The sequence below is a fragment of the Cryptomeria japonica genome, chromosome 3 (genome assembly GCF_030272615.1).
Source record: "Cryptomeria japonica chromosome 3, Sugi_1.0, whole genome shotgun sequence".
NCBI lineage: Eukaryota > Viridiplantae > Streptophyta > Pinopsida > Cupressales > Cupressaceae > Cryptomeria > Cryptomeria japonica.
In genome coordinates this window covers 64,706,418-64,723,487 of record NC_081407.1, presented here as the reverse complement: position 1 = coordinate 64,723,487, position 17,070 = coordinate 64,706,418, and the positions used below count along the sequence as shown (strand labels likewise).

The 17,070-nt window shown below is 38.3% G+C and overlaps 1 protein-coding gene across 2 annotated transcripts in view; it reads right to left on the bottom strand.

The window, feature by feature from the left end:
* LOC131032584 (gamma-glutamyl hydrolase 2) overlaps nucleotides 1-16,366 on the bottom strand; it is a 129,487-nt gene extending 113,121 nt beyond the window's left edge. The window contains exons 1-2 of one of the 2 annotated variants that reach the window (XM_057963607.2): nucleotides 15,720-16,366; nucleotides 8,006-8,092 (exon numbers count right to left, since the gene is read on the bottom strand). In XM_057963607.2, the coding sequence (XP_057819590.2) occupies nucleotides 8,006-8,092; nucleotides 15,720-16,049 (417 nt within the window). In that variant the 5' untranslated portion in view covers nucleotides 16,050-16,366. The remainder of the gene's footprint in view (nucleotides 1-8,005; nucleotides 8,093-15,719) is intronic. The other variant, XM_057963599.2, reaches the window with a different exon arrangement.
* Nucleotides 16,367-17,070: the final 704 nt, after the last annotated feature.

Genomic DNA, 17,070 nt, shown 5'->3' with positions numbered 1-17,070 from the left:
CTTCCACACCTATGGAGACTGGCTTGAAGTTGTCAGCCAAGTCTGATTCTCCTCCTGTAGATGAAACACAATTCAGGCAACTAGTGGGCAGTCTCATCTATCTTACTGCTACTAGACCTGATCTCAGTTTTGCAATGAGCTACATTTCATGCTTCATGACAGCCCCCAAAGCTGATCATTGGGTAGCAGCGAAGCGTGTGCTATGTTATGTGAAAGGCACCTCTGATTATGGACTTCTTTACACTAGGAGTCATGATCCTAGACTCAGTGGGTTCACAGATTCAGATTGGGCAGGCTCAGTTGATGACAGGAAATCAACCTCTGGATATGTGTTCGATTTGGGATCCGGTGTCGTCACTTGGACTAGTAAGAAGCAGCAAGCAGTGGCTTTCTCCTCGACAGAAGCAGAATATCAGGGAGCAGTTAAGGCAGCTTGTGAGGCAGTTTGGCTTCGTCGGATGCTTGCGGATATGCAAATATCTCAAGCAGGTCCGACTCCCTTGTTCTCTGACAATCAAGGAGTTCTCAAACTTGCCAAGAATCTAGTCTTCCATGAAAGAACCAAACATGTAGAGCTTCATTGTCATTACATTCGACAGTTAGTTGAAGACGGATCCTTCCAGTTGCTGTATGTTCCTACAGCGGAGCAGCAAGCCGATATTTTCACCAAGCCCCTCAGTCCAAATAAGTTTGTAAAATTCAGGGGGTCTATTGGTGTAGTTGATAGATTAAGCCTTAAGGAGGGTATTAATATTATATTTTCCTAAGTTATTAATGCTCAATAATGTAATATATTGTAAGATATTGTAATTTTAGTTTCTTATTAGAATCTTTCTATTTTGAGATTCTTTGTAATTCTTTATAATGATCTTCATGATCATTCGTAAATACAACAATCATTTTTTACCAATTATGTGTTTACATAATATATCAAAGGTACTGATGATGCAATTCTTGACATTCAATGGTTGTGATCTCTTGGTAAGATCACTCTCAATCTGCAAACAATGGAGCTGAAGTTTATGTCCGAAGGGAAGAGAGTGGTGTTAAGAGGGATGTCTAATGGAGGCCCTCGAATTGTATCATTGAAGAGGATGGAGCGGCTGATTCGTCATGACCAAGTGGAGTGGGCAGCAGAATGCTTGATCATGCCATCCAATCCACTTGATGAAAAGAGAAACTATCATGCTGACATTCAAGCATTGATCACCAAAAGGAGCAAGGTCTTTGAAAATCCGCCCCCTGGGAGACCTCCTGAGAGAGGGACCGAGCATATCATTGAGTTAGAAGAAGGAGCTAAGTCGGTCATCACTACTCCATACCGATACCCAAAGAAGCAGAAGGATGAGATAGAGAAAGCAATAAAGGAGCTTCTGGATATGGGATACATTAGGCCGAGTAAGAGCCCCTTTGCTTCAGCAATGGTGTTAGTAAAGAAGAAGGATGGGACCATGCGCATGTGCGTGGATTACCGAGCTCTCAATCAGAAGACAATCAAGAATCAGTATCCTATTCCTAGGATTGATGAACTCATTGATGAGCTACATGGTGCTATCTACTTTTCAAAGATTGATCTTAGATCCAACTATCACCAGATTAGGATGAGGGAATCTGACATTGAGAAGATAGCCTTCAGATGCCACTTTGGGCATTTTGAGTTTTTAGTCATGCCCTTTGGCTTGACTAATGCACCTACTACCTTCCAATCCTGCATGAACAGGATCTTTCAGAAGCAGTTGAGGAAGTTTGTGTTAATCTTCTTTGATGACATCCTCATTTTTAGTAAGTTCTGGAAGGAGTATTTGCAGCACTTGGATGAAGTACTCAGTATTCTAGAGTCTGAGTCATTGTTTGCTAAGGAGTCTAAGTGCAATTTTGGGATGAAGGAGTTGCTTTACCTTGGCCACATCATAAGTGCAGGAGTTAAAGTTGATCCTGAGAAGATCAAGGCAATTGTTGATTGGCCTCCACCTGAGAACTTGACACATTTGAAGGGGTTCTTGGGTCTATGTGGTTTTTACAAAAGGTTTGTGAAAGGTTATTCTCAGTTGGCTGCCCCCCTCACGGACCTCACTAAGAAAGGAACTTTTCTATGGTCAGAAAAGGCACAAGGAGTTTTTGACAAGTTCAAAGAAATCATGAGCACGTGCCCTGTTTTGGCTCTACCTGATTTCTCCAGGTCTTTTGAGCTTCCATGTGATGCATCGGGAGGAGTTGGTGCTAAATTGATGCAAGACAAGCATCCGATTGTATTTGAGAGCAGAAAATTGAGAGAAGTTGAGAAGACATACTCCATCTATGACAAAGAAATGCTTGCAATCATGCATGCATTGGCCAAGTTCAGGCAATAATTTGTGGGGAGCAAATTTGTTGTCAAGACGGATCATAACAGACTCAAACACTTTATGCATCAGAAGGACCTAAATGAAAGACAACAAAAATGGGTAAGTAAGCTACAGGCTTACGACTTTGACATTGAGTATGTCAAAGGAAAGAACAATATAGTAGCTGATGCACTATCAAGGAGACCCCATTTGAGTTCACTGTGCAAGCTTACCACTGATTGCAGGGACTTGTTGCTTGCTGGTTATGCCAAAAATCAGTTTGCAACCAGCATTATTGAGGGTACTTTTCATGATGAAAGGTACAAGGTGGTTGATGGGTTGATAATTTACAAGGGTAGAATCTTTTTGTTATTTGAATCTCAACTCAAAAAGAAGATTCTACAGACTTTCCATGACATTCCTTTTGCTGGTCATCAAGGATATTTCAAAACCTATAAGCAAATTCGTGAGAGGTTCTCCTAGAAGGATTTGAAACTTGAAGTGGTGAACTACATCAAGGAGTGTCACACTTGCCAGATGAAAAAAAAATGAGCACACTCACCCAGTTGGTTTGTTGCAACCTCTACCTATTCCCACTAAAAAATGGGAAAGTATCTCGATGGATTTCATCACGGGTTGCCGAGAGCTAATGGCAAGGATTGTATCTATGTGCTGGTGTACAAATTGACTAAGTTTGCTCATTTCACCATTACCAACTCATTTACAGCAGCTAAAGTTGCTGATGTTTTCTTTCATGAGGTGTTTAGATTGCATGGGCTGCCCAAAAACATTGTAAGTGATAGGGACAGAAAGTTCCTAAGCACTTTTCGGCAATAAGTTTTCAGATTGTGTGGCATAGTGCTTACTCCAAGTACAAGTTATCACCCACAGACTGATGGGCAAACGAAGATTGTGAGTAAATGATTGAAAGGCTATCTCAGAAACTGTCTCAAGGCAGCAGAAAGCATGGGTGAGACGGCTACATTTGGGGGAATATTTCTACAACTCCTCTTATCACATGTCCATCGGGATGTCTCCTTTCATGGCACTGTATGGTTACGAGGCTCTCAGCTTTGTTGATTTGATGTTTGGTGATAACAAGGCCCCTCAAGCTAGGGACATGGTGCAATAGTGTCAAGATATTTTGAAGGCTTTGAAAAACAACCTCCAGATTGCGCAGAATCAGCAGAAGTGGTGCGCTGATCAGCAACATGTAGAGCATTCATTCGAGGTTGGAGACATGGTCTATCTTAGACTTCAGCCTTTCAGACAGTCTACACTCAAGAAGAGTGGAGCAGAGAAGCTCAAGCTACGTTTCTATGGGCCATTCAGAGTCATCAAGAGAGTTGGTGCAGTGGCTTACGAGTTGGAGCTACCAGCGAGTAGCAAGGTGCACAATGTCTTCCACATGTCACGCCTCAAGAAGGTGCTTGGACACAATGTTGTGGTCTCTTTAGATTTACCTCCCTTGGATGAGGAAGGACAATTGGTATTGATTCCAGAGGAAATCATTGATTCACGAGAATGCTCTTTGAGGAGAATGACAATCAAAGAGTATTTGGTGAAGTGGAAGAATTTGCAAGTGGAGGATGCCACTTGGGAGAGTGAGGAGATTCTGCAGCATTCAGACTTGCGGTTGCTTGAGGACAAGCAATCTTGGAGAGGGCGGACTGTAATGTCCCCTTCTCAATGGTGAGAAGTTCAATTGGCCATTAGCCTATTTCGGAGACCTATAGGCTAATTGGAAGCAAAAATTAGGGTTTCCAATTTTTGAGGAGGTTTGCAGGAGTTGTTTGATGATTGACGAGTTGGAGTTCTACAATTCAGATTGTGGATTCTTTCTGAGTTTTCCAAGAGCTTCGCAGGGGTGTGACATGCATTCAATTCAGAGAAGTTCTCCGAACTTACTATTTTTAGTAAGTTGGTGGCAGCCGTCAAGATTTCTGGGTTTTTTGAGTTCAGCCACAAAGTTCGAAGAGCAATCTTTTTGGTGATGTTTTCAAGACTTACCATTTTTAGTAAGTACTATTTCCGACAGTACTATTTTTAGCAGTCCAGCTCAGTGCTTCAACCCAGTTTAGTTTTGGTGATTTTCAGTACTTCAGTCTCCGGCTCAAAGTGGCAAAAATCAGTATTTGAGAAAGTATTTTTTTAGATATTAATACCTTAGGCATAAGGTTTTAATATTTGATTATTTTATGGATGGATGACTTAGGAAGGAAGAAAATAATAATTTTATCCTAAGTCTACTTGGGTGAATTATTTTACCCCCTTGTTGGATGCCAAAGTACGATGCATTATTATTATTTTATGCACTTTAAGTTATCACTAAAAATTCAACTTGAGGGGGGGTCATATTTTGACGCCATATGCTAAGGGGATATTATGAAATGCAATGCCCAAGGGGTGAAATGAAATGTAAAGGAATTTGGGCGCCATTTGAGTGTTATTTGAATTTGAATTTTGTTGGCAAAAAGTTACAAATAGAGGCCTTGGGCTCTCATTTGGATCATCCATTCAAGGGATGCCTACCTCCTAGTGCTTTCAGTTTCGTGCTTGAGAGATAGTGCCTAGTTGAATCTGTGACTGTTTCTCATCCAAAGGAGCAAATTGGAGCTCATTGAAGATGAAGATTTTTGTGGTGTTCTGATTTTGGAGTGTTGTAGTGTGTATCTCCAGGTTGCTGGCTTGGTGTGGCTGAAGCGTGTTTTTGTTTGTAGCTCCTTGTGTGTGCGCTAGCTCATTCTGGATATTTGCTTATTCATTTCCTATGTCATGGGCGATTCATCTTGTAAGTTTTCGTTGGTTTTCTTGGAGTATTGAATTTTATTATGCAAGTCAAATTTTTCTGCTGTAAACGCCTTATGCTAGGAGTGCTTTGGGTTGCGTGCCACGGGTTTGGGCATTGTTAGTTGAGGTTTAGCATTTCTATCCTTATCGCCTTCATTGTATCTCTCATTTGCATCTGTCTGGGGGTGATTTTGTCGAGTGTGGAAAGAGTTATGAGTGAATTAGTGAGTTCTTAGCTTGCTGGTCTGCGTGTTCCCAGTGTGTGTTTAGCATCTTCAGAATTCAAAGTGATTAGTGTGGAGTGCATTCTTAATGTGACTGGTCTTTGCTGGTTTGAGAGTGGATATCTATTATTGTTGCAGTTGTTGGGTTTGTTATTAGCATTGGATTATCATTTTTATATACTCTGTAATGCTGGTTAGTGGTACTAACAGCAATGTCTCTTGATCTCTCTTAGTCCCACTACATAAGTGGAAGAGGCTGGCTTTGCCACCTAGTTTTGGACATTGATTCTAGTAATTCTGAAATCCATATTGTGCATTGTAAAGCTGATTAGTAGTACTAACAGCTATCTATTTTGGATTGTTGCTCTTAGTCCCACTACATAAGTGGAAGAGGTTGGCTTGCCGCCTTCTTATCTATTGTAACACTATCCTCCCAATGAATAAGCGGTTGAGTTGATTGTAATTTCATTTTTAGTCCTCCCACTAGATGTGATTGTTGTTACCTTCAGTTTTTGTAATCTTCTAATTGGCTGGTTGCACCGCCATACTGCAATAGAAGTTCTTACACCCGCTGGATAAGTGGAAGGGGTTGGCTTGCCGCCCAGTATTGTATTTGAGATTTCATTTCCAACAATTATTGAGCTAACAATCCCCTTGACACCGTATGCTCTCACCCTCCCTTACAGGGCTCTCGGTGATCAGAAAGTGAAAGGGTTACTTTCAGAATTTCGTTTCTACGCAAGTTTGATTATCCTAACCTTAACAGGTGAATCTTCTTGTGTAAAAAATCAAAAAAAATTAAGGGGTATATTTCAGGTTCAACGCATGGGAAAAGTATTTTTTATATTTTTTTAATGCCCCTTGGCCTAGGCATATGACTTATATATTTTCGATTATGACTTAAGGGGACGACTTGAGGTAATAAAGTATTATTTTATGTCATAAGGTTTGGGCGATTTATTGCTGAGGAAAAATACTTTATAAAGTGAAATATTAATAAGGCAAGATGGACGCCTTATGGAGAAATAAGTTATTTTTATAATATATTTCAATTATCTACCTTGGATGCCACATTATGATTTTATTGTCATTTTTATAAAGTATATTTGCTTGTATGAGAAGGTAGACATGGAGAAAGGAGAAATGAAATGTAATTTCAAAATAATGTGAAGTAAATGTGCATTTGGGTTTGGCGTCCATCTGGAGGGAATGTGAATTTGAATTTGGAGACACAAAGTCTATAAATAAGGGTGTTGGGCTCTTGTTTTTGGTATCCGGGGGTATTTGCAATGAAGTGCTACCGAATTGGTGCCAGTCTTGTGCTTCAAAGTTGAGAGCTTCCTAGCTTGTGTCAGTTTCGTGCTTGAGAGATAGCACCTAGCTATTGAAGAGCCTATTTCTCATCCAAAGGAATAGAAGAGCTTCATTGAGATTGATTTACTATGATATTTTCAGTTTTCTGAGTGTTAGTGTGTTTTTATATGTTGTTGGTTGGTACATGGCTGAAGCAATTGTTCGATCATATCTCCTTGCTTGATTGTCTGATCATTCTGGGTATTGGCTCATTGGAATCCTCTCTGCTAGGTGTCCCTTTTTGCTAAGTTTCATGAGTTATTGCGAAGAGTTGGATTTTTAAGGCAGATTGCCCCTCTCTAGGCAGGCCATACCATGCTAGAAGTGACCTTGGGATGCGTTTGGATTAGTTTGTTGATTGTGACTTGGGCATCCCCTTCCTAGCTCTCATTTGCCTCTGATTTGGAGCTTTCTAGAGGTGTTTTGAAGGAGATACCGACTTCTCAGTGTTGTTGGTCAGGTTTTGGTGTTGTCAGTGTGTTATTTTCAGATTTGGTAAAGTGACCTTTTTGGCTTGTATTCTTCAGTATTTATGTTTGTAGCTTCTTGGAATATTTTCTTGTATTTCTTAGAGATTGGAGATTGATGTACTAACAAGTATTTTGTAGAGTTGCCATTGTAAGGTTGTATTCAGTAGTATTGAAATAGTCCATTTTATTGCTGCACTATACTTCTTGTATCGCCCAGTGCACAAGTGGAAGAGGCTGGCTTGCCGCCTCTCTCTATTCTATTTTGTACTCCTGTCCTCCCGCTGAATAAGTGGTTGAGTGATAGTTTATTATTTCTAGTCCTCCTATTAAATAAGTGGGATAAGCGATAGCTGTATATTTCCAGTCCTCCCACTGAATAAGTGGTTGAGTGATTGTCTTGTTTAATTTCAGTCTTTTGGGATTTGTAATTGGTTGGTTATACCGCCAAGTAGTTTTTGATTTCCATCATTTCTTTATCCATTGATTTCCATGATTTCAATGTGACTGTTTATTTTATTCCACAACTGACCATTGAACTTGGGAACATGATCCCATGCCACCCATTTTTTAGGATTTGAATGTATAATTTAATACATTTATTTTAATATATGATCTTTCCATTAAAAAAAATTGTAAATTTAAATGACCAATCATATCAATTGTGCTATTCAATTTTATTAACAATTATAATTTCACATAAATTCAAAAGAAAGCAATCTTACATGTCAATATCGATTGGCTAAGGTAGATTTTGTACAATTCCTTATATAATTTGAGAAAACTTCAAAGTCTCTTACTGATGATGAAGTGGATGACAAAATTAAGCACAAATCACACAACTTACCTTGAAGAGCTTTTCAACAATTTGATAATATAGACCAGTTTTACACCATCCTCCCGTAAAAAGAAGACCATTAATAAGTTTGAATTTCTGAAGATAAAAAGGCATTTTAAATGTATTAGTTAAAGACATGGAAAAACAAGGGTACATTTTTTATCAAAATCTATCAACATCTATACAACCAATCTAGTGCATTGAACCCAACATATTTGACTAGAAGTTGTAACAATATCTATGTAGTCTGTAACGATTCTTATTAATAGAAAACTGTCAAAACCACTTTAAAGCCAAAATGGCGTATGTTTATTTTAGTTAATGAGAGGAGGGGGTGGGTCAAACAGTGTGTAAGGGGTGAACTCTATGTAAGTTGTTTAGGTTGGAATTTGTTGCAAATTATTCCATCTCTAACCTGCACTCAGCATTGTAATATAAATATGTGAAAAATTAATTAAGATAATTATGGATTTCAACATTGATAGCTAGACATAAGTTAAATCCGTGCATGAGAAGTTTCTATCAAATCCACCAGAAACAATGCATAATATAACCACTAATAAATCTATTAGAGATTGTGTTACTCTTGACATTAACAATTGTTCTCGTGGGGATTGGACTAGGTAACTGGGACTCTGACCTACTCAGTCCTAACCAGCAGTCCTTCCTAGTAATATATAAATAAACCTTACAAAAAGCAGCTGCACAACTTGACAAAATCCTTCATCAAAACTTAAAGTCAACACATCTGAGAACTCCTCGTAGTCTTACAATTGAGAGAGACTTGGACCCAGAGCTATCTGATACAATAGACACAATATTGGAAAACATAAAATACTTCTGCGTAGATAAACCTCAAAATTAAAAGTAGAATTGTGTATGAAACCAGAAAGAACCTCAACATTGGAAGACTATGAAGATCGTTGATTCGGGCAATTTTCAAAGAACCTTTGATGCTAAAAAGCCCAAAGAACCTCAGTGTTAACTTGCTAACAAGCGATGGAAATCTGAATACTGGTAAAACATATACAATTTACAAAGCTTCACCAAAAGTAAAAATTATGCAGCAATAGTAAGGTGGGACTTAAAGGCTCGTGCATTTCTAACTAAGCATATTTGCAATGTTTGCAACATAAATTATTATCTTACAAAGTGATATTAAGTTTGTGGATAGGTGGCAATCATATGCCAAATCCTTAAACATCCCTAGAAGGCCAAACTCGAAGGTTTGTGAGAAACACCAAGAGGTGTTAAACATTGGGACACCCCAAAAACATGGTCGCAATGTGAAAATGCTCCTTCTGTGGTCCATTGGTAGAGCGGGTAAATAGGATTTGGGAGTTGGGAGGTTCGAGTCCTAGCTGGTCCATGTCTCAACATGGTATCAAAGACAGGTCCAGGCTAGGAGCCCCAAGCACACGAGAGGTGTGGCTTGAGGGGGGGTGTTGGTGTTGGAAATAAACCACACCCAGACCGATGATGGACTGGTCCAAGAGGGGCCAATAGCTCAATGGTGGAGCACTCCAGCAGTGTATGGAAGGTCCTAGGTTCGAGTCCTAGCTGGTCCATGTCTCAACAAACACTACCAACAATGATAAAGGAACTTAACTTTTAGTCGATTATCAAGTGGTATAAATGGTTTTATCTGCAATTCTAAGGCCAGAGTCTAAGGCCTATGAGATTCGTCAAGAGATGTTAGACATCAAGAAATCCAAAAATCATCGCTTTGCACAAAAGTTTCAATCAAGAAAAAGTATGTAGGCTTGTAATGACATCTAGGGATAAGCCAACCAAGCCATTGTGTGGCCCTTATACTAAATTTGTCTCAATTTGTAAACCCCCAATATCGACAATCTAACCAAACATGGTCTAGTGGTAAGGCGAAGCCATTGTCTAGTAGATTGATCTCGAATTGATATGTGTTGGAGATAGTAATCAAAACCACTGCATTAATTGTGACAGCTGATCTTGTCATCTCTTTATCCTCCAGTCAACAGCATTTAGACAATCATTTAAGAGAGCATTAAAAGGAGATCTCATCAAAAGATTTGAATTGATTTTGTACCTACTCTTTTGACCTGGCCATTATCTTATCTGCAGGACAATAAATGTTCCCTCTCCCTACCATGTCACTCAGTTTTCTATTTAATAAGTGAGTTTGTAATTGATCTGCACTCCTTAACGAGTCCAGCTCCACAGAGCTGTAAATTGTAAGTTGTACCTTTGTTTGTCTTTGTCTGAGCAGAAGCTCAAATGATAATGTTGTAATAGTTTAAATTGATTAATACAATTGGTATCAGAGCCGATGGTTGATGCTTCGAGAGATCTTGGAGAGCGAAAAGGTTTCTAAGTTTGCGAAAAGGTTTCTAAGTTTGCCAAAAGGTTTGGAGATCTAAGGCTGAAGCCATTCCACACGAGTTTACAACTGTGAGAAGACAAGAAGAAGAAATCGATGTTAGCAGTTCGCCCAATATTGTTGCCACCATAGAAAGGAGAAGTTGACCGCTCTTGAAGCTGTTTGGCATAGAAGGAAGCCGACCCTTAGATTGCTAACAAGAATAAAAGATTGGCATATATTGTATTAAAGGTGCCACTATCCATTTTGGAAACCACTGAAAAGAAGTTGATGTCGATGTTGAAGAAGCTAGTTGTTAGAGCTTTGAGTTCATCATATATGTTTGTTGCAGTCAAAGCTGCCATCTGCAGGTTTAGAGGCTTGAAAGAAGTGGAGTCATTGCCAAAGAAAAGGAGATCGCGATTAAAGGGAGATTACATTTGTGAAGAAAGATCTGTGTTTTAATGTCTACTGTCATGTGAGTTGTAGAACTTGAAGTTTAGAGGGTTCTTTGTTTGAGAATGAAATTTATTTTGGGTGACAAAAAGGCCCTTGACTGTAGTTAATCTATCATAAGAAGTTTTAGGAAGTTGTATGAGTAATTGTCTAGGAGAGAGTTAAAAAAGGTGCATAAGAGAAGCCTCTTTAGAGGCCATACATAAAGTTTGTAGATCAGAAGATGAAACGAGGATATAAAAATGTCAATTGATCAAAAAAAATGATTGAATGCCGCAGCATTCTGTTACTGTATGAAAGCAATGTATGAGGCCACTAGAGCCCACTAACGGGAGGTGTAGAGGAAATACATGTGTCTTGCACCTGAACTGACAATGGACTGGTAACCAAAAGGGCCAGAGCTCGTGGTAAGAGCATCCCAACAGCAGCATGGGATTTCCTAGGATTGATCACCAGTATTTGAGGATTCTAAATGCCGAAGCATCAGTGAATGAAACTATGAAAAACAATCAAAATGCATAGTTGTGATTAAAGGGGAGTGTTGGAGATGGTAATCACAACCACTACATTAATTGTGACAGCTGATCTTGTCATCTCTTTATCCTCTAGTCAGCAGCATTTACACAATCATTTAAGAGAAGAATTAAAAGGAGATCTCATCAAAAGATTTGAATTGATTTTGCTCCTAATCTTTTGACCTGGCTATTATCTTATCTGCAAGACAATAAATGTTCTCTCTCCATACCATGTCACTCAGTTTTCTATATAATGAGTGAGTTTGTAAGTCCAGCTCCACAGAGCTGTAAATTGTAAGTTGTAGCTTTATTTGTCTTTGTCTGATGATAATGTTGTAATAGTTTAGTTTGATTAATAATAAATAATTTATATCTGTATATCTGTTCTTTCTTCCTACAATTGGTATCAGAGCCGATGGTTGATGCTCCGAGAGATCTTGGAGAGCCAAAAGGTTTCTCAGTTTGCCAAAAGGTTTGGAGATCTAAGGCTGAAGCCATTCCACACGTGTTTGCAGCTGTGAGAAGACAAGAAGAAGAAATTGTTGTTAGCAGTTCACCCAATATTGTTTCCACAATAGAAAGGAGAAGTTGACCACTTCTGAAGCTGTTTGGTGCAGAAGGAAGCCGATCCTTAAATTGCTACCAAGAATAAAAGATTGGCGTATATTGTACTAAAGGCGCCACTGTCCATTGTGGAAACCGCTGCTGAATGGAATCATTCAAAGCTGTTCAGAATTGTTGAAGAAGCAGCCAGTCAGAGATAGAAGAAAATCGCAGAAAGTATGTAGAAGTTGTTGAAGAAAATGCCAAATAGAGAAGCCACCAGTCTGCAAGGAATCAACGCTTTAAGGAGCTATTTTGAATCTGCCGCACCAAATCAAAGAACCATTAAGAGATGTAGTACGCAGCTAAGGCTTCTGTTAAGAGCTTTAGAGTATGCAGAGAACCGCAGCTACCAGTCAAAGCTTATGCTGCTAGAAGAAGGAAGCTGCTTTTGGCAGGATAAAACCTCTGAAAAGAAGCTGACGCTGCTGTTGAAGAAGCTAGTAGTTAGAGCTTTGAGTTCGTCGCATATGTTTGTTGCAGTCAAAACTGCCATCTGTAGGTTTAGAGGCTTGAAAGAGGTGGAGTCATTGCCAAGGAAAAGGAGATCGCAGTTAAAGGGAAGATTACATTTGTGAAGAAAGGTCTGTGTTTTAATGTCTGCTGTCATGTGAGTTGTAGAACTTGAAGTTTAGAGGGTTCTTTGTTTGAAAATGAAATTTATTTTGGGTGACAAAAAGGCCCTTTATTGTAGTTAACCTATCATAAGAACTAAGAAGTTTTAGGAAGTTGTATGAGTAATTGTCTAGAAGAGAGTAAAAAAGGTGCAGAAGAGAAGCCTCTTTAGAGTTAGAGGCCATACATAAAGTTTGTAGATCAGAAGATGAAATGAGGATATGAAGCTATCAATTGATTAAAAAAATGATTGAGTGTCGCAGCATTTTGTTTCTGTATGAAAGCAATGTATGAGGCCAATAGAGCCCACTAACGCTAGGATCCCCGAGCACCCGTAGTGTGACTCTACAGGAGGGGTAGAGGAAATATATGTGTCTCGCACCTGAACTGACAATGGAGTCATGGACTGGTAACCAAAAGGGCCAGAGTGTATGGTAAGAGCATCCCAACAGCAGCATTGGATTTCCTAGGTTCGATCACTAGTATTTGAAGATTCTAGATGCTGAAGCATGAGTGAATGAAACTATGAAAAACAATCAGAATGCATAGTTGTGATCAAAGGGGAGTGATGGAGATAGTAATCACAACCACTATATGAATTGTGACAGCTGATCTTGTCATCTCTTTATCCTCCAGTCAACAGCATTTACACAATCATTTAAGAGAAGCATTAAAAGGAGATCTCATCAAAAGATTTGAATTGATTTTGCACCTACTCTTTTGGCTTGGCCATTATCTTATCTGGAGGACAATAAATATTCTCTCTCCCTACTATGTCACTCAGTTTTCTATATAATGAGTGAGTTTGTAATTGAACTGCACTCCTTAATGAGTCCAACTTGTAGTATCCCCGATAAATTTATTTTTGTTTTTAACAATAAGATTAATAGAACAAACACAGTAACCCAGGTTAGAGAATTAATCCAAAATAACTGGAAGGAACCCTTCCGCCTTTGTTCACTGAGAGCCCAATCTGGGAGGGTGAGAGCATACGGTGTTCCGGGGATCGTTAGCACCATAAACCAACTGAAAGCTAAAATACAATAATGGGCGGCAAGCCAACCCCTTCCGCTTATCTAGCAGGTAAACAAGAAACTTGGCGGTAAACCAGCCAAGAGAACAACACACCAAGACACACATCACTCAACCGCAATGTTTCAGCAGGAGGACTGAATCACATCAAGCTCAACTCGGTCGCTTATTCAGCAAGAGGACCATTACAAACATAAAATCACTCGACCACTTACTCAGTGGGAGGACTGAACTTCATAATTGAATTACAGAACAAGAAGGCGGCTAAGCCAGCCTCTTCCACTTATGCAGTGAGCAAGCAATACTCCAGAAATGGTTAGTAGTACTACTACTTAACCTTACAATTTAGAAAGAGAAGATTAGAGACGATATCCAATGCAGATTATAGCAAGAAATAACTAACAAATTAACTTAAATCATGCTACTACTGCTGTACCAAAAAATCTGAAGTCAAACAGGCATGAATAGTCTCAACCGGCAACACCAAAATGATCATAACTCACTCAAATGAAGTCGGAAACACACCAAATCAAATGCGAATGAAAGATATAACCTGGACAATGAAACATGAACACAAAACCTGCAGTCCAATCGCCGCAAAACAGCAGCATGCATCCCAATGCACCCCTGGAATGGTACGACCCAGCTGAAAGGTACGATTTGCCACAAAATCCAATTCTCTAAATCAGCGGCTATAAAACTGCAGACTATATCGCCTCCATGCCACGTTTTGATAGAGCCAAACCCAGAATGAAGGAATCACTTGGTCAAGAGGTACGAACAAAATAAGGTTTCAGCAACTCCGCGACCAGCAGCAAGGAAACACTTCAAAATCCACACCAAACACTCCACACTCAGCAAAACACTCTCCAGTAGCATTGGAAATACAAGAAACACAACTAGGTACTATCTCCCAAGTACAAAACTGAGACTTAGCTAGGAAGCCACACTTCAAAGCTCAGATTTTAGTAGCCAAACCGGCAACATAACGATGCAATTTCATAAGATACCAAAATGAGAGCCCAAGGCTCTTATTTATAACACTCTCCTTTTCCAAATTCAAATTCAAATGGCGCCCACAATACATTGAAATTCAATTTCATTTCATGTCATAACCTCCACTAGACATGGTGTCCAATTTCTTCAACTCCCTAGGCAAAGTTCGAACTTTTTCCTAGGTGATAACTTGCAACAAAAAATAATATAAACATGAAATGTCCTATCATCTTCAACACCACTGACTTAGAAAAATAACAATATTGATGGCAAATAGATATTTTTCCCTAAGTCGCCCACAATACAATTAATCAGTAATAAAATAATTAAACATTAAACCTTAGGATAAGGAAATAATATTTAATTCAATAACTTATAAATCCATTCCTGATTATCATCAAAAATCAAGGATGAAGCTGTGCGATGAAGACCACTGAACTGTGTGAATCAGGACCTTGTCCGAGACTCCTAAAAATAGAAATGTTCAACACAGACTTACCAAAAATAGTAAGTCAAGAAATACTGCTCCGAAAAACATGATCTTCGCACCCAAAGAAAAAGCTTGGAAAGCTCAATAGAACTGCATCGTCCAAACAGCCAAACCCCAACTTACTAAAAATAGTAAGTTCTTATTTCACCAAAGAATCAAATGGATGTTATGCCACCCTGGGGTTCATGGAAAACCCAGAAGGAAATCATAAGCAGAACTAAAGAATTCCCTCTGACAAACCCTAGAAAGCTCGTGCAGAACTCTACAAAAGTTGGAAACCCTAATTCTCCTTTCCAAATAGCCTACGGGTTTCCGTAATAGGCCAATGGACCACTGAATGCACGTCACTGAGAATGGGACATTACACAGCTCCACATAGCTGTAAATTGTAAGTTGTAGCTTTGTTTGTCTTTGTCTAAGCAGAAGCTCAAATGATAATGTTGTAATAGTTTAGTTTGATTAATATAATTAGTTTCTATCTGTGTATCTGTTCTTTCTTCCTATATGATGACGACTCAAAATCAAGAACAATTGGATATGTTTTTTTTGTGATGACGTGAACTTGATGAATTTTAACGTGGAGCCAAAATCATATTAATTTTTTCTGTACCCTAGAATTACAATTCAGAACCAAATACATCTCAATTTGTGAAGAAAACTAACCAAAAGAAAAGGGCATACCTGTTCCAGGATATCTTCTGGCTCATTGAATATTAGGGGAATAACACGAGCACCTCCAGATTCCACAAATTTAACATAAGAGGCTGCAATGTAAGAAACATTGGTAGCATTACTAAGCCTCCCACTTGCACCATCTCCAGGATGGGAAACTATACCAATCACAGGCCTTTCATATTCATCCCCAATTACGTCTTCTGCTCTTGTTAGAAAAACAATAACATTGTCATCTTCGGCTATGACAGAACTTTCAGCTGCTGCTACTAGTAGTGTATACTGAAAACAATATAAGGCTATAACCAAGGCCAGTGTATAACTCAAAGAGGTTGACATTGCTAGGCCTATTCCCAGATAGAAAACGAAAACAAATTATGGGTTTGTGAATGAGAGACCGTGGTGAGTTCGTCAAATTTATCGATGGGAATGACGATTTGAGATAATGGTCATGTAAAAAAGGTGAGTCCATCTCAACTTTGCTAGAAAGTCGTGATCATGGTAGGGACCTGCATAAGAGTATGGAAGCACATAGGAAATCAGTGATTGCGGTTTTGCTCAGCATTGTGTCCAATGAAAAGGAAAGATATATTTCATGGAGGTTGCTTCAAATAGCGAGATTTACTTGTTTTGTGGCATGCGTGCGATATTTGTTGTTTTCTCCATGGGAGCGATGTTTTGTTTGTTGGGGAATGCTTTTATTGGTGGTGAAAGGCCTCTTTTTTGAGTAGACGTTTTGTTTTGGTGGAGGCCGGCCTGGAATTTGACTATAGACCGTTTTTTCATTTTAGACCATATATGTTTAATAAATTATTCAAATCATTAAAAACTATTAATAAAGTGTAAAAAATTAGAGTAGCTAATATATATTATATAATATTATCAGTACATAATATTTTACAGTGTTTATTATAAAAAAATATAAATTTATTTAAAATATTTTGAAAGAAAAATATAAATATTTTTAATTTTATAATATTTTAATATAAATTTTTTAGAATAAAATCTATTTTTTTATATGAATTTAGAAATCTAGTTAATTCATTTCTTAAAATATTTTAAGAAGATTTGTTATATATTTAAAAACTTGTCATAAGTGAAATAATAAGATATAATTATTTTTTAATTTTTTAAATGTTTTAATATGAATTTTTACAATAGTTTCTATTTTAATTATAAATAAGATTTTTTGGTATGAATTTAAAAAAAGGACAAAAATTTTGATTTCTTTAAAAAAAAACATCTCAATTTGTTGTAGCTTCAATCTTTTGCATGAAGCTTAAGGTATATACTTTGTAGTTCATGTGCAAGTCAACAACTCACTTCAATTATCATCTTTTTGTAGACAACCACAATTAAA